General features: G+C 49.6%; 1 protein-coding gene across 1 annotated transcript; it reads left to right on the top strand.

Annotated features, from left to right (window-relative positions):
• Positions 1 to 2,204: 2,204 nt before the first annotated feature.
• On the top strand, positions 2,205 to 23,696 carry VEGFA (vascular endothelial growth factor A; the record flags this gene model as incomplete). Its single annotated transcript, XM_020976813.2, has 9 exons — positions 2,205 to 2,894; positions 6,980 to 7,031; positions 11,872 to 12,068; positions 13,527 to 13,603; positions 14,169 to 14,201; positions 17,567 to 17,638; positions 19,506 to 19,637; positions 19,870 to 19,989; positions 21,505 to 23,696. Coding segments are annotated over 9 exons (1,395 nt in total), but the record flags the coding sequence as incomplete, so codon positions are not given.
• Between the last annotated feature and the right edge of the window lie 580 nt (positions 23,697 to 24,276).

Genomic DNA, 24,276 nt, shown 5'->3' with positions numbered 1-24,276 from the left:
CATTGGAGGAGACAGGAGGGACTGAAGGGGAGCAGTATTCTAAATCCCATCCAAATAACCTAGAAATGTAGCTGGAAAGTAGAAATAGTGGATAATCTCAGTCTTGGACCCTAGGCTAGGGGTGTGTAGGGAGAAACTTTGGGGTAGCTGTCGTGTGTAAACGTGCTGAAGTACTGGTGGGTTAAGCCTGAATCATCACGTCAGGCCCAGGCTAGGCTTTCCATCACCCCTGTGCCCATGCCAGTCCCCATGAACAAGGGCCTCTGTCTCCTCAGCTGCTTCTTCCTCCCAGCTGAGCCAGACTCTGCAGACTGTCTGGTGTGGACGTGGGCTTCAACAGCTCTGCTTCCCCTCAGGGTCATAGCTTCCAGTCAGCTCAGCCCAGTCAGGCCTTGATTCCTTCCAAACTTTGCCATCTTCCAAGAAGGCTGTCTGTATTCATCCCACAGGAATCAGCCCCTCTTCTTCTGCACTGATGTGAGAGAGGCTGATCCATTCCTGTTATTTTGCACGGATAATGCTTCCTATTAGTTCCAGGCTGGGAGTTCTCCAAAGGGCAGGGGTCCTTGGTCTCTTCCATCATTCTTTTAAATTCCTTCAGGCAGGAAGGACTGTATTTCCTTTCTGGGCCTCTTCCTTCAGTACCTCCACTACGGGACTCTGTGCTTGCGTCCATTCTATCAATAACCATGTAATTGGGGGAAGAGGAAGTAGGCACTTTTAAGAACAAATTACCCTCTCAAAAACTGAATTCCCTCAGTAACCCTCCACCTAACCAGTGCTCAGCTAGCCCTGGGGCTAGAGCTTCAGGGTCTCCCGTCTGTAGCCACTAGGCGGCGCTCCTTCACCATGGCCAGCTTCATTAGCCAGGTGAACTTGGGAAAAAATGGGTAGTCTGCTTCTCCTTCCACTCTTCTCCGACCCCCACTCACATCTCTCTTTACTGGGGGTAGGGGGAAGTGGGGTGCATAGGAAGAAGGTCAGGGGTCATTTCAAGGTTCCCGCTGTTTATGGCCATCGCTCTACTTTGCAGATTTCCGGGGGGGGGGGCGGAGAAGAGGTCTTATTGCCCCTGTCCCTGCATAACCCTAAATATCTCCCCTCCCTCTTCCTTTTCCCTCTCCCCCAACTCTGCCGGGGGGGGGGAGTAGAGGAGGAGGAGAAGGAGGGAGAGAGAGGGGGAGAGAGAGAGAGAGACAGAGAGAGAGACAGAGAGAAGGAGAGAGAGAGAGAGAGAGAGAGAGAGAGAGAGAGAGAGAGAGAGAGAGAGAGAGAGAGAGAGAGAGAAACTGTATTTCTTGGGGACTAAGGTAATTCTCAGCTTTGATTATTAGGGGTGGGGAGAAGTACCCTCTTTAACTTGCAACAGGTTTCTTTGGGGAGGGGAGAGGGTGGGAAAGGTCGGAACCCTAATTTTCATGCCTCCCCACCTGTAGGGAAGTCCCCTATTGAAAGAAGGGTTTCTCTATACATAGATTTCTATATCGCTAAGGCTGATATAGAAGGGGTGAGGGAGACCCCCAACCCCTTGGCAATAGCAGGAAAGGCACAGAGGAATGGATTGATAGGGGACTGGGGAGGAGGGGTTACTAGACATAGAGGAATAAGCGAAATGGCTTTTTTTTTAAATTCCACTTTAGCTTGGGGGTTGGGGAAGGGATGGTTGGAGAGGAGGCGGAGAAGGTATTGGGGGGGAGGGCAAGGGCGGAGCTAATTTTTTTTTAAGCCTTTGAGGGGCGCGGAGCGGGGGTTGGTAAGGAGGCGGTCCTGAAGGCCCAGTTAAATTGACCGAGAGGCGGAGAAACTGGACCGAGCAGAGCCGGGTAGAGACAGCGAAGAGAAAGAGAAGGACGAACGACATATTCCCCCGTCTGCACATTGCTCTTGACTGTTGGGGTTGCTCTCGTTTGCTTCTCAAATTTTTTTCACCGTCTTCTCTTTTTTAAATTTATTTTTCGATTGATTCCCTCCTTCCTCACTACAATCGGGAAGACTTTTTTTTTCTGGGGGGATTCCCCCCTTCATTCTCCCTCAAATCTCTCTGGATTTTGGAAACCAGCAGAGGACAGAAAGAGCGAAGAGTGAGAGGGAAAGAGAGGAAAGTAAGTGACCTCGGGTTTTTTTAGGGAACGGACTGCGGAAAGAGGACTGAGCCCTCCCCCCCCCAGCTCTGAGACCCGGGAACCCAACGGCTCCGGGGCTGACACTTCCCCCGCACCACCGCCAGCCACCCCGCCAAGCACCGACAAGAGGGGGGACCCTCCTCGCACGCACACTTTCCTTTCTCCCCGGCTTCTGACGGCGGCGGGCTCGGCTGCAAGCGAGCCGGAGCAGAACCCGGGTCAGCGGCTAGGGGCGGGGTGGAGGGGGCAGGGGTACGAGACTATGCACTGAAACTTTTTGTCCAACTTTTGGGCTGTTCTCGCTCCGGAGGAGCCGTGGTCCGCGCCGGGAGCGCCGAGCCGTACCAAGCGGAGAGCAGTGTTCGCTCGGGCCCGGATCAGCAGCAGCGGCGGCGGCAGCTGCGGCGGCGACAAGAGGAGGAAGAAGAAAAAGAAGAAAACGAAGAGGTGCGGGGGCCGCGGGAGCGGCAGAGGCTCGGCTCTAGAGAGCCGGGCTCATGGACGGGTGAAGCCTTAGAGAGCACCGTGAGCGCCCAGCCCGCTAGCGCGCCCCAGGCCCTGGCCCGGGCCTTGGCCCCGGGGGAAAAAGGAGACAGCGAAGAAGGCGCCGGGGGGACAAGGCCACCGACGCCGCCACTGCCGAGGAGCGAGAGAGGAAGGAGAGGGAGTGAGAGTCTTACCGGCCCCGACCGGGCCTCCGAAACCATGAACTTTATGCTCACTTGGGTACATTGGTGCTTAGCCCTGCTGCTCTATCTCCATCATGCTAAGGTAAGCGAGTTGGTGCTGGCAAGGGGTGCTTGGTGCTGGTGGTGGCGGCGGCGGCGGCGGCGGCCAGTGTCCGGCAAGCTGGTGGGGGTGGGGGTGGGGGTGGGGGTGGACGCACAGTGCCTGGCGGTGAAGCGTGGAAGGAAGCTGGGGGAACTGGGGGTAGCGGGTTCCTTTTCCTAACCTTAGGAGTGGAGATGGTGAGATCTGTGCCCCATTCCTATTGATGGGCACCGGGCATTAGGGAGTAACTCCCCCCCCCAATGTAGAGTGGGCTGGGGCGGGAGCGAGCGCTAGGTGGGAGAGCATCTGGTTGGGGGTCTCGCCGCCCACGCGGGCCCTGCCCACCCACCGGAGCCACACGCACGTAGGATCCCGGCCGAAGGGAAGGGAGGAGGAGGGAATCGGAGGGGCTGGGCTAGCACTTCGGCGACTCAAGTTTGCTCCTTGTCGCCGGGTCCCCCAGCAAATAGATAGGGCCAAGGGGGCGCTGGGAGCCATGCCCCCTGGTGGGGGGAGAGATGGGGAGGTGGTCACGGATCTTAGACTGGGGAGGGAAGCGGTCTGAGAGCATGCTAAAGAGAGAGCTCCAGAATCTGAGGTCATGTCACTTTCTCTTCCAACCTCTCCCTTCAACCCAAATGAGTTTGGAGAAAAGTTTGTGGGTGGGTGAGCTCTGGTACCCCCAGGAGTGCAGCTTATAAAGCCTCCATTCCCCCCCGCCTCTCTCAGGTCTCCTTCCCAGTCCCCTCCCTCCCCCTCCTCGGCGCCGGGGGCGCGCTGCGCGAAGCCGATTACATCAGCCCGGGGACTGGCCGGGCCGCGTGTTCCCCTAGAGCTGCCTGGGCCGGAGCTCGGGGTCCTTGGATTGGGAGAGACCTTCTCACAGTTCCCCTGAAAACACACGGACACACATCCCTTACCCGATCTACCCCCGGGGAAGGTGACCCCAGCTAGCCACAGCCTGGAGTAGCGGGTAGCACCCCTTCCCCCTACCAGCTCCCCTCCCCGACTCCTTTTTAGTCCCAGAGAAATTCGAGTACACCCCTTTTACCAACTTCCTAGCCCTGAGAGGGCCCCCCCACCCCTTCCCCTTTTTTAAGCCACGAAAGTCTCCAGCTGCTTTCTGATCCCATCACCCCCCCATCTTGTATTGTTTTTGATCGAGGAGGGAGCACAGTCCCCCCAAATATCCTCTTTATACCTCAGTAAGACCCCCCCATTTTCCTCCCCCTCCCCCCTTCTTTCCTTCCCGCCCGCGGGGCCTGGGAAAGGGACGGTCACTGCCAGTGGACCCGGCCTGGGAGAGCCCGCCCAGGGCGGTGCTTGGTCTCGACTCCGCCCTTGTAGTGACCTGGTGACAGCCCGCCTCCTGTCCCCCTTCCCCCCGCGGCCCAGTGTGTAGCCAGACTAAGGCTTTCAGATCAGGGGGTTGCAGGGGGACACTGAAGGGAGGTTTATATGCTGAGCTTTGGATCTCCCAGCTGAACTCTGTCTTCCCTACACCTCCCACTTTGTTGAAAATGTTTCCAAAATGCTGTGACATTTGAGTTTTAGGGATAGCTGGGTAGAGAGAGTGGGGTTCTTTTGCTTCTTCGGCGTACATGCCCTTGCTTCTCCCTCTTAGGGGATGGGGCTAGGATGGTAATAATCGGGGATCCGGGCTGCTTCCCACTATTCCCTATTCCTCCTCCTTCCTTATAGCCTCCATATGGTGATTGGGGTAAAGAAACTGGAGGGAATGAAGACCAGGCTGGAACCCCTCCCCTCCCCCAGGCGCTGTGAAATATGCTCCCTGCTACCCTAACACGCAGAAAGGGGTGTCATTCTCTGGGTTTGAAAGCTAGACCCAGACTATCCTGGAGGTCATTGCTATGAAGTTTGGGCAGGTGCTCTTGCCAGTCCTAGGGACAGTTACTTAGACATTTTGCTTGGGTACTGGGTACTGCTAGAACTTAATTGTTGTCCAGCTGCCCTGTCCTCAAAATCACATTCCCTACCTTCCCAGGAACTAGCAACAAAGACCACTTCTCCCTTCCACCCCCCAGGAAGTTGAGTGGAATTCACTTCTATTCCTATGAATTCTTAAGATCTGGCTCGGTCACCCCTCCCCCACCCCAAGCTGTAGGCCTCTGGACTAGGACTAGGGAAGGGTTGTCTAGCTATAGTTATGACCTTCATAGGCCCCCAGAGAAGGGCACCAGCTGCCCAGCCCCTCCCCCACTGGGCACCGCCCCCTCTTTGTGGCTATGGTGATGGTGGTGATGATGGTGGTAGGGAAGTCTCCCTCTGCCCCCTGGCCTTGGGGACTTGGGAGGTGGGGACAAGGTTGCTGGGGTTCTCAGCCTCTTAATAGAGGACTGAGAGGATTGGAGTATTAGGGAGCTATGAAAGCTAATGGGCAAAGGGGAAAAAGAGAGTATCATGAGAGCTAGGTCATGGGGGGACATAGGGTGGAGAAGACTGCCTGGTGCCAGGGAAATCATAGGATTTAGAGCCAGAAAGGATCTTGGGTATATCTAGTTCAAACCCCTTTGTCCGTTGAGGAGACCAAATCATGGAAATGGGGAAACCTTCATAAAGTTGGGGGTGTGTGTCTGGGGCTTTGTGATCCTTCCTAGAGAAGAGCTGTATCTGCTTTTGGCATGGTAGAATTGAGGGGGGTTATGACACCTTAGCCGTGTGTGTGTGTGTGTGTGTGTGTGTGTGTGTGTGTGTGTGTGTGTGTGTGTGTTTTATACTGGAGGGAAACCTGGTGAACAGAGAGGACTGGGGTGTAGAACTGTCTGGGCTGGAGGAAACCCCACCTGCTGATCAGCTGGCCCCAAAGGGTCTCAAGGTCCTTGAGGGGAGATAATAAGGAGAAGCCTGGCACCCCTTCCCTGATCTCCTGATATGGGGGTTGGGCCTGAAAGGGGGCATCCATTTTGTCAGTGTCCTGGCTCTTGTCTGTTGACCTTCACAGTCAGTGGGGAGGGGCTGACTGCCAGGAGTTGGGGGTGGGGGAGACTCAGTGTCCAGAGTGTTCTGGAAGATAAGCAGCCTTCTTGGGGCTGGTTCATATCAGGGTACAATAGGATCTGGGGGGATCTGGAGAGGGGAGTAACAGGTCTACATAAATGGTAGAATCTGGGAACCCCCAATTCCATGGGAGACAAGAGACCAGGAAATAGGGAAAGGGTTTGGGAGAGAACTTGGAAATAAAGACTGATTTGAACTTAGGGGGTGGAATGGGAAATGATGACTTGGAAGGTGTGGGCCCTGTAGCTGTATTACTAAGCTTTCCTCTTGAGTTTAGTATGGGTTTTCCCCCTCTTTTCTTCAGACTAAGCAGCCCCTTCCCATTTTCCCCAGAGGGTCAGATTGAGCATTTTGGGGGTGGGGGAGAGAAGAGATGGGTCTTGATTGTCGAGGGTGTCTCAGCCGTCTTCCATTTCCCCTTCCCCCTGCCTGACACCACCTTACCCCTGGCATTTGTCATGTCAACTAGATAAGGTCACCCGTGCTGTTTTTCTTGCTGGATCCTTTCCTTCCTGCCCAGACTCGATCATGTTCTTTTTGCCTCTTTAATTCTAGTCAGTGCCTTTGTACTAGTGTGTATATATTGAGGAGGGGTAGGTTGGAGAATTGATTAGGTGAAGTGAGTAGAATTTTTTGAGGGTGATAGGTAGGAGTGAGGAAGGAGTGCAATAGGAGAACTGAGGGGGGGGGGGCTGGAGAAAGACCTGGAGACTCTGGACAGAATCCCTTCCCTCCCTGCCTACCTAGATAGTTAGCTTCTCCTAGTTTTATCTCTGGGGGGCTCCATGATTCTTTTCTCTGATGCTATGCTGTGGCTGGGAGAGGTCCATTGCAACACACCTTTCCCCATTGCAGGACCTCAAATATGTTCATGAGGGTAAGGGTTATGACCAATGCAGTTGAGACACTGGATTCTATAACTCTGTGTTGTATAGGGACATCAAGGGAGGGGCTAAAGGAAGGCAGGGTGGGGGGTCTGGCTCTGGCTTAGCCTGTGTAAAACCCTGCATCATGAACCCCTCTTCTGTTACCCCATGCCCCTGTCTCACTCTCTGCTTTGTTTGCAGTGGTCACAGGCAGCACCCACCCCAGAAGAAGGAGAACGGAAAGCTACCGAGGGTGAGTCTGCTTATACCATGTCTCTGATTCCTTCCACATCTGGGGTGGGCACTAGATGGGGAAGGGGCAGAGGAGGGAACCTTGACTCCTTCAGCTCCTGCCTCTTACTCTGTGGTCCAGGTCCCTCCTGGGGATGAAGCAGAGGGAAAGAGAGTAGGATTGGTGGGGGGCACCATGACATTTGTTTAAGCTCCTAATTTTCTATGAGGTCCAACTTATTTCTTGACTGGGCAAAACCTTCCCAGGCAGAGGTAGGAAATGGACCTTTTATCCTTCTTTTACCCTCTAGAAATTTGAATTTTTAGAGAGGACAGTGGCTAGTCAGGGGTCCCAGGCTGAGAGTGATTTATCCAGTCCCAGAGTCCACCATGCGGGGAGAGGGTTGGGAGTTCTTTTTTTTTCTCTCCCTTACACCCCCCCCCCAAAAAAAAGGAGTAGGGATGTTATTAGGATAAATTTCCTTTTAGTGCCAGCAGAGGGCTGTAGCTATGAAGCTGACTCACCACCCCCTTTCACCTCCCAAACCCTGCCTGTCTTTTGTCTGATAGGGGCCCCATTCCCTGGGTTCTCCCTGACTCTTCCTACAACCCTTGAACCCCTACTCTGCTCTCCTTTGGTATTTTAATGGCAGACATCCTCTTCACTTTCACCCATCACTGCATCTCTGTGTCAAGACACAGGGTATGGTTAGGATTGTGCTTTTCTAGAGGGCCATATCAGTCTGTTCTCCCACTCTCCTTGGGAATGGAATCCCTGATTAGCTGCACTTGCTCCCATTATCCTGTCCCTTGCCCTCTCCATGAGCTGGAGAATAATTCTCTCACCTCTGTCCCACTCACAACCATATTGGATTCCCTTAGGGATTCACTCTTCTCCCCCTCCTTCAACCCCCCCCCACTGCTCCCCCAGCTTTTCCCAGTGGTGTTTGTGGCTTGGGAGAAGCAAGACAAATGGTCTTTGTTTGCTGGAGAAAAGGTTGTCTGCGATAAATAAGGAAAACCCAGGACATTTGAGGCTGGTGAGCAGCATGTGTGCTTGTATGAGTGTGGATATATTCGAGTTTGAGTGTGAAGGAGGTTTTTATTTGGAGACAGTGGCAGGAGGGGGTTAGAATGGGTATAAGGGGAGTTTTCTGACCAGTTCTAGGATGACAAGCTTCTTCCTTCTCTGCCTTGGAGAGCCTAGAATTCCTTTTCCCTTGGGTAGGGTCCCCACTTGTAATGGTCTATGACATCCCCAGCTTGTAGGCCAACCCTTTTTTGTACCACTCCCTGGCTTTTGGAGAGGGGCATTGTGGGGGGTCCATCAAACCCAACAGAGATCTGGCTACCTCTTTCCTCTTCCCACCCCCCAAACCAATTAGAACAAGGGTCAGAAACTTCCAAGATCAATTATCTTTCTCAGTGCTTGATTTTAAAAAATTATGTCCTTTAAGAACATTTATTTTCCTAGACATCCATCAGAGATGCAGAGAACATTCCTGCACAGAGAGGGCTGATAACTAGCCTGTGGCTTGTTAGGATCTGGTGCTTGGGTAAGAACCCAGGTCTTCCTGAGTTCCAGCTAATTGTTCCCATCCACTCTCCCTGCCAACCCTTTTCAGTCCTTTATCCAGTATAAACTTGGCAGGATGAAATAGAGGAAGGGTCTACCATCTCCTCCTGGCCCCAGCTATATTTTAAATAGGTATGTATATATTATGAGGCAATTTAGCATAGCATATGGAAAACAGAGGGGACTTGAGTCAGTAAGTGCTGAGTTCATGTACTGCCTATGCCACATACTGGCTCTGTGACCTTCCTCAAGTTACTTAAACTCAGCTCCTCAAGCAGCTCTTAGGAGTAAAAGTGGGGGCAGCTAGGTGAAAAAGTGGATAGAGCACTGGCCCTGGACTCAGGAGGGCCTGAGGTACTCACTCACTCATACATGGGGGCAGTTGGAAAGCCAGATCTAGAATCCAGGCCTCCTGATTCCCAGTCTTGGGTTCTGTACATTGCACCATGATTGGCAGGGCAGGTAGAGGACCATACCCCAGAGGTCCTGGGGTAAGAGACTGGAACTGTGTGGAGTTGACTAGTTGGATCATAGATTTCAAGCTAGAAAGGACTTCAGGGGACATCTAGTCCCCCTCATTTCACATATTGAGTCTGAGGGCCCAGAGAAGTTAAGTGAATTCCAGAGCTTAGCTCAGTGTCTGGCACAGAGTAGATGCTTAATAAATACTGATTGAGTGATTGATTAAAAAAAATTTTTTTTAGATTGATTATTGATTGAATTGCCCAAGGTCATAATAAGAAGCCCAGCTGAGATTTGAACCTGGGGCCCTGAATCCAGCCCTTCTGTCACTAGATCATGCTGCCACTTGTATTGAATTGTCCCTCCCTGGGTTCTGTTTATACTTTTTCCCCGAGTGTGCTTTGCTGCCTCTGAGTGCCTTGTCCCCTTAACCCCAAGTTACCCTTTCATGCTTTTACTGAACCCCAGGCTCTCTGCCCTGTTACCTAGCCCAGGGAAACTTTGTTGCCCCTTGTCACCTGTACAGTTCCTCCAGAAATGCTTAGCAGTGGGAGCAGCAGCACAACTTCTTTTTTTTCCATGATGTAAGCAGTTTGCGCCTATCAGGCAGGGTTATTGGTCTCTCACCTGGCACGCTTTGCTGTTCTCTGTGGCTGCTGACACTTAGGGCTGCCTAGCTGAGGCCTCCCTGTTTTTTTCCTTCTTTTCTCCTTCTCTCCAGGAAGGTGGGTCTCCCAGGCACATGCTTGGGGTGTGGAAGGCCAGCTTCTTGTCCTCTGGCCCTGCTCCCCAGAGCCCTCCCTACCCTCTGGCATAACTTCTCCCCTTGTGTTGGGAAAGTCCTGGGAAACCCTAGAGGTCCACAACGAGGGTGAGAGTGGAAGGCCTAGGCATGTGAAGATTGGCTTTTCCTTTACATGAAACAGCCCTCTCTCCCTATTTCATCTCGACACCCTCCCCACCGTTCTCTCCTCTGCTAGGGACCCAGACTAGGGAAGGGAAGCAGCTGTACAGGGTCAGAGTGAACCTGAGTTTTGTAAGGATTAACTCTTAACAGAGAGAGAGACTTTGCCCCCCAGGAGGAAGGGAGGGGTGGGGGCAGTACTGAAATATGTGTGACATCTAAGACTTTCCCTCAGAGAAGATCATTGTCCCTCCTCTCTCCCTTCACCTGTGCTCCTTCATCTACATCTCACTCCCAGACTTTCTTCTCCAGCTTTCTCCAGTCTATTGGGTGTGGCAGAAGGTGTCCCAGGGAACTAACACCTTGCTGGGGTTGGCCAGAAGGATGAAGGGTAGACTCCAGGCCAGAGTTCTGAAGGGAGTTAGGATTGGGGGGGTTGGGGAGGGTACTTAAGAAATGGACTTCAGTGCTGGGAAATTCTGTGGAGATCCTTGAGGCTATTTTAACAGATGAGAAAACTGAGGTTTTGAGAGGTAACATGACTGAGGATCATGGAACTTAAGGGATTTCTCAGGAATTCTGAACTTTTTTGTCATGGACTCCTTAGGCAGTCTGGTGATGCCTATAGACTTCTTAGGATTTTTTTATTTTGCTTTTTTGGTGAGGTGATCAGGGTTAAGTGACTTGCCCAGGGTCATACAGCTAGTAAGTGTTAAGTGTCTGAGGCTGGATTTGAACTCAGGTCATCCTGACTCCAAGGCCAGAGCTCTATTCACTGCGCCACCTAGCTGCCCCTTTAGGATGTTTTTAAATGCATTAAATAAAATGCATAGGATTACAAAGGAAATCAATTATATTAAACTACATTCATAAGAATAAATTAAAAAGAACCCAAACAATCACCAAGTTCATGGATTCTTAGTGGCCCAGTGGATAGAGCATTAGGCCTTCAGTCAGGAAGACCTGAGTTCACATTTGGCCTCAGATACTTATTAGCTGTGTGACCCTGGGCAAGTCACTTAACCTGTTTGCTTCATTTTCCTCATCTGTAAAAATGGGGATAATAGTACCTACCTTGCAGGGTTGTTATGAGGATGAAATGAGATATTAGTAAAGTGCCTGGCACATAGTAGGCATTATATAAGTGTTATTATTATTATTACTTCTGTTCTAGCCCTGCTTCTTCATTTTACCAATGAGGAAACTAATGCCTAGAGAGAGGAAGAGTCTTGCCCAATGTCACATAGCTAATATTTGTGGCAGAGGCAGGATTTGAAAACAAGTCTTTTGACTTCAGATTCAGTACTTTTTCCATAGGGCAGCTAGGTGTGCAGTGGATAGCTGGGCCTGGAGCCAGGAAGACTCTTCTTCCTGAGTTCAAATCTGGCCTCAGGTGCTTACTAGCTGTGTGACCCTGGACAAGTCACTTCAACTTGTTTATCTCAGTTTCTTCATCTGTAAAATGCGATGAAGAAGGAAATGGCAAATCACTCCAGTATCTTTGCCAAGAGAACCCCAAATGGGGTCATGAAGAATCTACCATGACTGAAAATGACTGAACAACAACAACTATATATATATACATATGTATATATGCATGTGTGTGTGTATGTATATATGCATATATCTGTATGGAGAAAGAAAGAGAGACAGAGAGAGAGATTTCATAACTTTGGAGAGAGCAATTGGAGAACAAGAGAACCCCAAGTGGGATCACGAGGAGTTGGACACAACTGAAAGACGACTGAATCAACAACACTTCTTCCCTCCTCTCCCTTCCTTATTGAAGGTCATGAAGCACTGGGGCCAGACCGTCTCACGAAGGACTAATGGCTGATCAGAAGACATAGTTAGACGGTTCTCTGGGCTCTTTCAGTTTACCCCTTCATTCAAACTCATGAGTCTCCTCTTCTCTTTTAGTGGTGAAGTTTATGGACGTCTACCAACGCAGCTATTGCCGGGCCATCGAGACCCTGGTGGACATCTTCCAAGAATACCCCGATGAGGTGGAGTTCATCTTCAAGCCCTCTTGTGTCCCTCTGATGAGATGTGCCGGCTGTTGCAATGATGAGGGGCTGGAGTGTGTCCCCTACGAGGTGCACAACATCACCATGCAGGTGAGGAAAGCTGCCTTTGGTGGTTACCTTCAGGAGAGAAGCTTTCTCTCCAGAGTAAATTACTTCAGACATTTATTTTAAATTTAACTTATTTTTAAATTTTTAAGTCTTTATTACAGTTTAAACATTTTTTAAGGGAGATTTTTTGGCAGCAAGAAGGTTTGAGATTTGAGATCTCTTTCTCAGGAGAGCAGGAAACACAATTGTCCTTGTGTCCTGTTTTCCTGAGGTGCAGCTGGTTGAATGGGGGGAATCCTGCTTGGAGGTAGGGGCATGGACAAGATGACCCATCTGGGACCCAGGCAGGCTGGAAAGAGAATGCTCCTCTTTAGAGGAACAGAAGCCTTCCTTTAGGGACATCCCTCTACCTGTTTTCCTGTCATAGTTGAAGCCCTGGCCCTGACCCTTGACCCAGTTCTACCTCTTTCCCTGTCCTGGCCCCTTGCTCCTCGTTTCCGGAGGCATTCAGGGGCAGGAGGCACAAGTGTCTGTCCCTTTTCTCCCCACCCCCTTCTTCCCAGAGGCATTTCCCTGCTGTCCTTGGGACTATGTAGCAGTTGTGGGACAGTTCTGGCTGGCTAGGAGTAGGAGGCTCATCAGGAATGTGGGTTTTGGGGAGTATAAAAAGCTAGTTCTATCATACAATCTCTTCCCTAGAAAACCCTTACTTCTTCCCAGAACTCCCTCTTTTCTTTATCGTCATGGTACAAAACCCCAGTCCAAGTCCTTGGCCTTGGCCCTGTCCCTTCCCTCCTCTCCTTCCCCTTCCTGTTTTGACTCCTCCTTTCAGCCCTGAAGGTCTTACCCTTGGTACTGCCTCCCAGTTCTGCTTCTAGTCCTAGGGGAGCTAGCAGCACTGCCCTCTGAGGCACAGGCTTCAAGAGACCAGGCATTTAATCCATTGGTTCTCAGGTCCTTGAAAACACTGAACTCTGGTCTCCCTATTCCTCCCTGCTATCCCCATTTCTTTTCCTGATAACCTAGAAATGTGTGTCTGGTAAGGAATTTGTTCTTCCTTAGGCCAGTGGTTTTGGGGGAAATGAAGTTATTCCCTCAAATGGGGCATGAGCAGGGTGAAAAGAAAAACCAGATTTTAAAAATTTTGTGGGTACCAGGAGTTGGGTTGTGGACATGGTATCGGGGTGAGGGGGGAGGGCCTAAGGGAGGGGCTGGAAATGGTACCAACCCAGGACCCAAAATTCCCAGCTCGGCCAACCTGAAGCAGCCACATCAGCTCCCTGAGGTTATTGGGGTTGGGAGGTAGGGGAAGAGGGGTTGGGGCTCTGTGGCTTTGTCCTGTTGACAGCCATTAAATCCCCTCCTCCCCCCTTTATCTCCTTGACTCCCTGGGGACTTATCCCTGGAGACCCCGGGGTGCTGAGTGGCAAGAGACAGGGGGGTGTCGGGCGAGTGGCTGGCTGGGTCACTAACTACTGTGTTTTCCTCCTACCCTCCCAGATCATGAGGATTAAGCCTCACCAGGGCCAGCACATTGGGGAGATGAGCTTCTTACAGCACAGTAAATGTGAATGCAGGTAAGGGGAGATTCATGGATAAAGGAGCTTTTGGGGAAGAGAAGGGAAACCTCAGGACTGGGAGGAGGTCAGAGAGAGAAAGAGAGAAAAGGGATGCCAGAGGGAAATGCTTTCAGTAGGTAGACACTAGGTAGAGAAGGCTGAGGAAGTGCTAGAAGTCAGAGACACAGAAGGTGGAGAAGATGGAGACATGGTCCTTAGAGGAGGCCTTTTCCTTTAAGGGCCTCTCAGTGGGACTGGGGATGCAGCATGTTAGAGGTGGAGGAAATGAATGGAAGGGCATATATTTATGTACGTGCCTGTTTGCCTTCTGCAGTAGAATGTCAGTTCCTTGAGGTCAGGGGCTGTTTTTCTTTGTCTTCCCAGTGCCCAAGCTGATGGAGAGGTTGAATAGAAGGCACGAACGTGGAAGGGGAGGATGGGTTGAGTAAGGATGGGAAGAGGGAAAGGAGTACAGGTTCTTGGGTTCTACCCTGGTATTGAGGGGGGAGGGAGAATGTTCCAGCTGGGAGGAAGCCAGTTCTCTTACCTTCCCCCTCTGTTCTTGTCATTTTCTCATTTTTAGACCAAAGAAAGATGTCAAAGGAAAACAAGAGAAGTAAGTGGATGTAATTTTTGATGATTTTTTTTTCCCTTCTTGGCCGGTTGTATTGCTGGGTTTTTTCTTTTTTTTTTTTTGGCTCTTTGTCCCTTCAATTGGTCTGTTATTCAGGGTCATTATTCAGGGTTACTCAGACCCCACTAAGTCCAGGCCTAAGTGTGGAGAGCTGATCAGTGGGCCCTGGAAGGTTTGGAGGTGGAGTGAAAGGTGCCCTCTTTCTTGTATGGTCTGGTTGGTTCTCTTTCTGCCTTGCCAGGTAGAGAACCCACCGGGTTCCTTCCAGGATTAATTAGGTTCTGAAATTTGGCTACAGGGTTACTGGGAAATCCTGGCCCAAAACATTTACCTGCTGGGAAGAGCTGTTAGCTCCTGGGCCTGAGCTCCATCTTCTGTATGGCCTCGCTTGATGTTGGTGTAGTGTCCTGATACCCTGTATGCTCGATAGTCTGACCCTCAGGTGGGTTGTCAACCCCTAGAACACTGGATACCCTGCCACAGGGTAGGGGTGCAGGCAGGGGATTGGAGCTGTCAGGGAAACAGGTGGCAGTGGGGGTGTGTGGTATATTTCCATTTACTCTCTTGTGACTCAGTTTTGGAGGCTGTACTTGGAGGGGAAACAGGTTCCCCTGCGGTTTCTACCTTTCTAATGCCCTTGGATGATTTTGGGGTCAAAGCAAGAATGTGACGCTCTTCTGGATTAGAAGGTAGATTTGCTAGCTTGGTTTAATAGATGTCGGTATTTGACCTGATTAGGTTCCTCAGTTTTCACGGGCTCTGTAATCTGGGAACGGAGTGTTGTTAAGGGTGGAGGGCTGACTCTAAAGGCACAGTAGTATTAGACAGAAATTGATGAATGTAAGGGGTTGGTCAGTAGGCCACTGAATGGCAGCTAAACCCCTCAAGTCTGAGTCAGGCTGCTGAGAGCCTAAAGAAGATGGAGATGGAGGCTGAGAGAGGACATATCTTCTCCCTTTTCTTTGTGCCTACCCTTACCCATTGCCCTAGGGGCAGTTGGTCTTACAGATGGACAAGACTCAATCTCTTTTTCTCTCCCTTCCAAGGCCATCACATTCTCTTAGTGCACTTTAAGTGGTGATGGGGCAGAGAGGCTAGTATGTTGGAAGTGCTCTGTGGAGAGACCGTGTGGGTGAATAAGCCTGGTTTCCTAGGACTCCCCCTTCCCTCCTCCCCACCTCTACTGCTTATTATTACTCCTTGTGCATTCTCCCCAGGAGAATAATGGAGGCCCCCCCTTCCCTCTCCTCTTCCTTTTCCCTTCTTTTTGGCAAAATTCCCTGGGGTATATCCACCTCCTTCAACTGTGGGACAGTTAGAGAATGATGGTTTCAGGCCACAGCCCACCACTTCTCCCCCTTCCTCATTCCCTATGAGTTCCAGCCCCGTATCCCTCCCCCCACCTCACCCCGTTCCCAGGATATCAGCCTTGCCTGCAGCTAGAGAGGGGTAGCTTGGAAGAAAATTTTGTGAGAAGGCAGACAGGCTCTGACAGGGCCTGGAGAGGATACTCTGCCAAGTTACGCCCCAGCCTCTCCCCTCCCATACCCCCTCCACTCCCCCCCTCCCACTCCCATCCACAAACCCTCTTTCCCAAAGGCTCTGGGGGATGGCCTCTTCCTGGGAGTGGACAGTTTGCCACTGCCCAGTATGGCCCTCCATTCCATGTAATGGGTGCCCACATGGTGCCTGTGTTCAGTTCGTTCTTCCTCAGGCACATGTACCATAAACCATGCTTCCTTTCCAGTCAATGCCTTGGGCTCTTCGACCCATCCGCCTTTATGGTGATTCCTAATGTTGCTGAGTGGAAAGCCAGGAGTGTGAGTCAGGGCTGTTGGCCCAGCCCCCTCACAGTTCATATACTGTTCTACATGGAAGTGGGGTTGGAGGGCATCCTTCCTCCTGGCCCCCCCCAAACTCTGTGCTGCTAGACGCTTTCCCCCTGGTTTGCCTTGCTTCCTTAAGGGCATTTCTACCACAGCCTGGAATTCTGGAGCCTTTGCCCAGCACTTGCCCCTGCCCCCTCCCCACCTCCATGTTGCTGGGGCTGAAGGAAGCACCCTGATTTGGTAGAGGTGTGGTGTTTCCCCACCACTCCTCCCAGGATGCCTATCTCCAGAGGTCTGGAGTACCCTGAATAGTAACAATAATTACCCACTTTCAAGGCTTACAGTGTGTTTTCCTCCTAACAACCTTGTGAGAGAGAGGTAGTACAAGTATTACTATCCCCATTATAAAGATGAGGAAACTGAGTCTTGGTGAAGTGGCTAATGGGACTTGAATCTTCTGATTCTCAGTTCAGTGTGTTTTCTACTAGACTATGTTACTCTGTGCCTCATGAGCCATGACTGGGACCGTGGTGGTAGTAATAATTATAATGATGTTATTATGTAATTACTTTATATTTATTATACTATGTATTAATATTTAAACAGAAACATATACACCATTTATTATAATTATAACATTTTATGGTATCATAATGATAAATATAATAACAAACCTCTGTCTGTCTCAGTTTCCTTCTCTGGAAAATGGGGATAATAATAGCACCTCCCAGGTTGTTGTGAAGATCAAATGAGATAATATTTGTAAAGCGCTTTGCAAACCTTAAAGAGCTATGTAAATGTTGGCTATTTTGTTATTATTATTATTATTAACAATAACAACAATAGTAATAAAAATTCCTATCTACGAGGCAGAGGCTCATAGAGGCCCAGGAGATAGGTAGTTCAGGTATTACTATAATGCCGTTTCATACATGAAGAAACTGAGATACAGAGGGTTAAGTGACTTGTCCAAGGATTACAGAGTTAGTAAGTAGCAGAACTAGGATTTGAACCCAGGGCTAACCATTAAGGTCAATGCCATTTCTACTCCCATCACATATAGATAGTGGTGGGGTAAATTGCCAAAATACAGTAATGCCCTAGGAACAAATATGGTGCCTGTGCCTTCTACCCGCAGCCCCACTGTCCTTGGACCTTATGCCCTTGGGAGAGGTGGCAGCATGAATGGAGAGAGCTGTGAGGGTGGTGGGAAACTTATCACCTCTCTCCATCTCCTCAAATTCAGCAAAATGATGAGAAAGGACTTTATTGATGGTAGACACACATGTGTGGCTAAACTGCAGAGCCCTCTCCCCCCAAAACCACCCTCCCTTTAGCCCTCTTTCTTCTCTTGTTCTCCCCTAGTCTAGGGAGAGAAGCCACTGAGATTCTGGGCTTGGGAGGGGATGTGTATTTCCCCTCACCCCAACCCTTTCTGCTTCCTTCCCTCTCCTCCTGCCCCTCCTTGGCCCCCACCTGTTCTCTGTCTGTCTCTGTCTCTGTTTTTTTATTTTCCAGAAAATCAAATCGAGGCAAGGGGAAGGGGCAAAAGCGCAAGCGAAAGAAATCCCGGTATAAATCCTGGATCGTGTACGTTGGTGCCCAGCGCTGTTTAACACCCCTTCCCCTTAATCCCCTCTCCCCATAATCAGCCCATCTATTTGTAGCGCCCCTTGACACCCCTACCTATCTTTCCCCTCCCTGCCCCTCCCCAGTGTCTCTGTTCTTTCCACTTGACTAATTGGCACCGATGGGATCAAAGTGGTGGTGGCCGTCTGGCTAGGCCCTGGGTTCCTGAGGTCTAGGGTGGGGGGCTATGGCTTGGCTGGGCACAGACTTTCTCACCCACTGGGCACTGGTGGCGGGTCTCTGTTGGCATGGGCACTGGGAAGCGGTGCCTGCCTGATCTGGCTCTTGGCTTATGCATTTGTTTGGAAATCAGATGGAGGTCATTTGAAGAGAGTTTGGGGAAGGAGTATGTACACATAAGTGAATGACATTGCGACGATGTGGAAGGTGGAATGGGCCAGGACTGGGGGTGGAGAGAGGTTCTGAGGAATATTGTGGTTGCCCTCTTTTCTCCTCCTATCCCATGGCAGGATGGAGAAGGTTCTCTGGTTCCAAGTTTTTTAATTCAGCCTAGGCCACAGTCATTAACATGGACTCTTATCTCCTTGAAGAATCTTTTCTCCTGTTGTATCTTTGAGGGAGCAATGAAATGTGTGCCTGGGGTAAAGGGTATACCTTGGCTTCCTATACTCAGGAAAGAGAGAGGGAGCAGCAGTGGCTTGAGGCCCTGGATGCTCCTGGCCTCTTGGGATCGTACCTGGCTGGTTCTGGGGAGGGTACTGTGGCCTGCTTCCCACCTCTCTTCGTGCTAACAGGTTGGGAAGAGGTCTAGGGCCTGTATGACTCTGTGCCTCAGGGGTCATTGGAAACGAATGATACTTGCAGCATCGATTCCTTTTTAGGGGAGAAGTCAGTCCCTTTTGGGATTAGCTTCCTGTGTTAAACAGCTGGGAATTGGTGGAAAGGGACTTTGCAAATGAGAGGCCCAAATTCTCTTGCTCCCCAATGAAGTTTCTTGGGTTAGACTTTCTGTCTTCCCAGGATCGTAGGATTATAGATTTAGAGCTGGAAAGGACCATCTTGTCAAACCTCTTCATTCTACAGAAGAGGAAGTAGCCAGTCCGAAAGAGATTAAAGTGATTTGCCCAGAGTCACACAGCTAGTAAGTGTCCGAGGCAGAATTTGAGCCCAAGTCTTCCACAATATCTCTGTGGAGCTGGAGGCATTCTTGAATTTTCAGCTAGCTCCACACCCCATTGCATCCCAACTCCCCGAAGTGGGCAGGATAGTGCCTAGTTGCAGGTTTTTCTCTGGTCTGTAGCATTTTGACATGTTAAAGCAGGAAGGGACCTTAGAGATCATCTAGTCCAACACCCTCATTTTGTAGAAGAGGAAACTGAGGCCTGGAGAGGCAGGTGACTTGCTGAAGTTTACACTAGTAGTGAGCTGCAAAACCGGGACTTGAACTCAGTTCTCCTGACTCCAAGTCCTGTGCTCTTTGCCCTATACCATGCCACAGGAGGAAACCCCACCTCCATTTCTGGGAGTCCTGAGACCTGCCTTTGCTCAAGCGCGCTGTGTCTTCTCTTCTTTTGCCCCATCAGACCAGCCTCTTCTTTCTGGACTCCTCTCCTATCTCCTCTCTGCCTGGTTCGGCTCCTCCATGCAGGCCTCTCCAAAGCTGCCTCTTTGCCTCTTTCTGCTGTAGCTCTCTGATATTGGGAATGGGGAGTGGGGTCGGTCACGGCACGACCGGGAGAGGGCACTGAAGGGAGGTGGGAGCCCATGATGGCGATGTGTTAGGGGGCGGGGGTATATTGCACGGGGATGTTTTTTTTCCCTCTGCTGAAGCTCTAGCTTAGATCTCTTTCCTTTTGCCTTTTTGCAGTCCCTGTGGGCCTTGCTCAGAGCGGAGAAAGCATTTGTTTGTACAAGATCCGCAGACGTGTAAATGCTCCTGCAAAAACACAGACTCGAGGTGCAAGGCGAGGCAGCTTGAGTTAAACGAACGAACTTGCAGGTTGGTTTCCCGAACAGAGAGAGACAGAGAGAGAGATTGAGAGAGATTGAGAGAGAGAGAGAGAGAGAGAGAGAGAGAGAGAGAGAGAGAGAGAGAGAAAGAGAGAGAGAGAGAGAGAGAGAGAGAGAGAGAGGAGAGAGAGAAGGAGAGACAGACAGACACCCAGAGAAACAGACTGCTCGCTTGGCTTTTAGCTCCCTGCTCTATGACTGCTACTTTCTCCTGCTCTCAGGATCCCCCCCGTGGAGGGTGGAGTGTCGGGGTTCTGTCCTGGCCGAGTGTCAGGAAACCTGCCCCTCTTGGCAGGGCGCAAAGACTGGCGTGGCTCCGTGTGGTGGTGTTGTCGTGGAGGGTAACGCCCTGTGATGTGCTGTGTTGTCTGGGACCAGGTGGTTGTTATTAATAATACTGTGTGTTTGTGTTGCTTTGTTATTTCTCATTGTTCTTTACCAGCATTGTTTTATTGGACCCTCATAACACCTCCCCACATCCCTGAGGTAGGCAGAGCAGATCATTTTTCTCTTCTGTTTGACACATAAGGAAACTTGAGTCCCAGAGAATGGAAGGGAGCCAGGACTAGAACCCAGGTCTTCTTCCTCCTCGCTTGTTGCTCTTTGTACCATACCATGATGTTATTGGGACAAATTGAGTGGCTCCTATCAGCCTCTAATGCTGCAGCAAGTAAAGGGTCAGGGTAGGGGAGGTTAATGGAAACCCTAAGGTGCTTTCTTCTCCAACTTGGATTTTCCCATTTGTTATTACTAATGAAGACCTAGATACAATGTCTGCCTGGGCTGCCTTTTCTGCTCGCTTACCTAGCATCCCTGGGATCGTGGCTGCCCACGGGGCAGGCATGCTGAGGAGCAGGACCTTGAGATGTTGGTGTGGGGGATCCGTTTGCCCCAAGGAGTGATGTGGAGCCCAGGGTGTGTGTTGGGGGGAGGAGTAGGGGACAGTAGAGGCATATTTCAATCTGCCCTCCCTGGGGTTCTAGGAATAGACGATGTCCTTGCAGATACAGTCCAGTAGAGAAGATGTATCTGTTTGCTCCTCCTAGTGGGACAAAGGTTTGGTATAGATAGAGGTGGGGAGGGATTATGTAGTTGGGAGCATCTGAGGCTATTGGTCACCTGGATTAGACTGAGAAAGCAAATTAAGTCGCCTCAGACTTCACAGGCCCAGCCTGTTCTGCCTACTTCCACTCTCTGACCTACCCCTCTAGCCTACCAGATGTGAGCTCAGCCTCACTAAATCAGCTGCTTTGCAGGGATGTTGTGGGTGATGAGGGATAGGCCTTTTCAGGGTTTGATTCCAACTAACCTTGGTCACTCCTTTACTTTGTCTTGTCCAGCTTTTATTACTAACAAATAATAGTAAAAGCTGACATTTTTATAGCACTTTAAGGTTTATAAGGTGCTTGACACATATAATTTAAATTCGTTGGTTCTCTGTTGGTACTTGCTGGTATGTCCCTTTGTAAATGTGAGTCATGTCTATTTCATCTCAACCAGAGTGGTAGCTCCTTGAGGTCAGGAACACTGTATCTTCCTCATCAGAACAGGAGTGCCTTGGGAATGGGGACTGTCTCCCCCATCAAACTTGGGGCTCCCTGAGGGCAGCAATTGTTTCCCTTCAGACTTGGGGCTCCTTGAGGGAAAGAAATGTATTTCCCCCATCAGCTGTGGGGTAGGGCTCTCTGAGGGTAGAGACTTTGTCAAATTAGAAGCTCCCAAAAGTTTCAGACCACATCTCCTCCCCCCATCCTTATTTGCCAGGTGTAAGACCGTGCATGGGAAGGTGGAGAGTAGAATGCTTGGACACAGTTAATACTGTCCATAACCCTTCTGGTCTTTGTCTGTCCTTGCAGATGTGACAAGCCAAGGCGGTGAGCCCCCTTCAGCATTTCCAGAGCCAGACCTCTCAGACCTGGAAAAGAAAGAATCAGTACAATTATGAGAAACCACAAGCCACCACCCACCACCACCACCGTCACCAACACTGACAACCCAATGATGATGAAACTAACACTAATCCAAAAGAAACCTTAAATGAAGGATGAAGAGAGGCGCATAGCACTTTGAGTCCGGAAGGTGTGACTCCGGCAGAAGCATTCCCGGGCAAGAGACCGAGCAAGGGTCCCTCTTCCAGTTGGATTGCAATTCTGTTTTTCATGCTGCTAAATCATGGAGCCAGGAAGATTAGAGGGTTTTATTTCTGGGATTCCTATAGACACACCCACACGCGTACATGCATTCATATATATACATATATATAAAAATAAATATATATATTTTATATATGCATATAAAATATATATATTCTTTTTTAATAATTAACATTGCTAACGTTATTGGTGTCTTCACTGGATGTATTTGACTGCTGTGGACTTGAGTGGGGAAAAAAAATACCCACACAGAATCCAGCTGGGGAAAGATGGGAGCAGTGATATTGGCATGGCCACCTTCTTTTGGAGGAGGCCAGAGCTCTCTATCTGTGCCTTCCACTCTGTCCCTCCCTGGCCTGCCTTGTCCTGCTGGCCCCAGGAAGAATGACTGAACGAGAGGTCCAGCACCTGGAGGTTGAATTTGACGCCTGGCTCTGGGTTTTGAGGGCATGTTGACACATACCCAGCTGTGTCTCCCATATTTTACTCCTCTATTGGATTGCACCTTGGACCTGTCCCCTAGGTTGTTGTTGTTGTTGTGTTTTTTGTTTTTTTGTTTTGGGTTTTTTTTTTTGTCAAAGAGGGTGAGAGGGTTGGGAGATGGGAGACAGAAAAGACGAAGCAGCATGGTTAGGAGGAATGGGGACCAGAGAATGCTACAGTGCTGGGGTGCTCTCCAAACCCCCCTGATGACAAGACATCTTATCCCCTGGGTCTATATTGCCTGGGTACCCTTCACAACACAGTGGAACATTTCTGGAGAGGGATATTACAATGATGTGGAGACAGGGGGTGGGGCATTTTATGTGATAATACATCACTCTCCCCCAATGCAATCCCCCTCCCCAAACCTTTTCCCAAGGAGGAGAAGCTATCCCCCTCTGTCTTCCTCTTGCTCACTGAGGCAGGCTGCAGAAGGCAGAGATAAACCCTCAAGACTACTAAACCACTAGGAAGCTTCCCCCAGAGTATTTGAGTTGGCTTGTCTGATGGCAGGCAGGCACAAAGGGTGAAGGGCGAATGGGTGGCCGGGTGGCTGTGGGTGTGGGAGTGCTTCCCTGACCCTGGACCCTGACCTTGCCTCCCACTCCACAGTGGGGAGAGACAGAGCAGGATCCATATGCCTGGTATGGAGGCAGAGAAAAGAAAAAAAGTGTTTTATATTACTTATTTAATATCCCTTTTTAATTAGAAATTAAAACAGTTAATTTAATTAAAAGAGTAGGGCTTTTCAGTATTCTTGGTTAATATTTAATTTCAACTATTTATAAATATACCTCTTTCTCTCTTTCTCTCTCACTCTTTCTCTTCTATTTGTATTTTTTTTTTGGGGGGAATAAAGTTCATGTTTCCAGTAAATCCCCACCTCAACTGGGGGGGGGACCATTGGCGATGGTCAGTAGCATGCCCCAAACAGGTATTTAATTTTTCTAACATTTGCCCCTCCCCATTTTCCCCGCTTCCCCCACACATTCCTGTTGAAATAAGGTTTCAATATACATCTACATACTATATATATATTTGGCTACTTGTGTTTGTATATATATATATATATATATATATATGTTTATGTATATATGTGATTTGATGAAATAGACTTCGCCATTCTGTTTTTTTTATATGTAAAAAACAAAATAAGAAAAAAATAGAAAATTCTACATACTAAATTTCTCTCTTTTTTAATTTTAATATTTGTTATCATTTATTTATTGGTGCTACTGTTTATCCGTAATAATTGTGGGGAAAAAAGATATTAACATCACATCTTTGTCTCTAGTGCAGTTTCTTGAGATATTCCGTAGTACATATTTATTTTTAAACGATGACAACAACAACAAATACAGCTATATCTTAAAAAAAAAAGAAGCTTTTTGTATTAAAAAATTTAATTCTGATCTCAAAGTTCCTCCCGTTTCTACTTCTGGTTTCCATTTAATTCCCTTTACTTCCTTCCCTTATATCCCTTTACCTCCTGTTAGGAATCTGGGTTTCTACTCTTACCTTGGTGGGTAGGGAGTTGTGGAGGTCACATGGCCCTAGTTGCTGGGAGGACCTCATTGTACCAGGCTCCAGGTAGAGGGTTTGAGTCACTGGGTCTCTGGCTGGAAGCCACTCTGGGCATAAAAGAATCTGGGGTTAACTAGTCTGAATGGGAGGAGCGGGAGGTGTAGGGAGTGAAAGGGTAATTAATGTTTCTTCAATGGGATCTTAGAGAAAAAACAGTTTAAGAGTTGGTTGATTTGCCTTCAGGGATCAAGTAGTGCTTTGCTCTGCCACTTGGTGAAAGGAAGAGGAGAAGGTCGAGTTGGGGTAGTCTTGAGCACTACTAGAGAGAGGGGAGAAAGAAGATGGGTCAATTCATGGATTTCCTCTGAGTTCTCCATTCCATTGGGCCAGGCTAGTGGGAGATGGGAGTGGAAGGGTTTGGTGGTGGATGTGGGTGGGGATGATCTATGGGACCTAATCAAGAAGTCA

Source organism: Phascolarctos cinereus, unplaced genomic scaffold, assembly GCF_003287225.1.
Source record: "Phascolarctos cinereus isolate Bilbo 61053 unplaced genomic scaffold, phaCin_HiC Scaffold_5;HRSCAF=322, whole genome shotgun sequence".
Taxonomy (NCBI): Eukaryota; Metazoa; Chordata; class Mammalia; order Diprotodontia; family Phascolarctidae; genus Phascolarctos; species Phascolarctos cinereus.
Note: the sequence above shows the minus strand (reverse complement) of the source record. Positions and strands in the feature narration are given on the sequence as shown.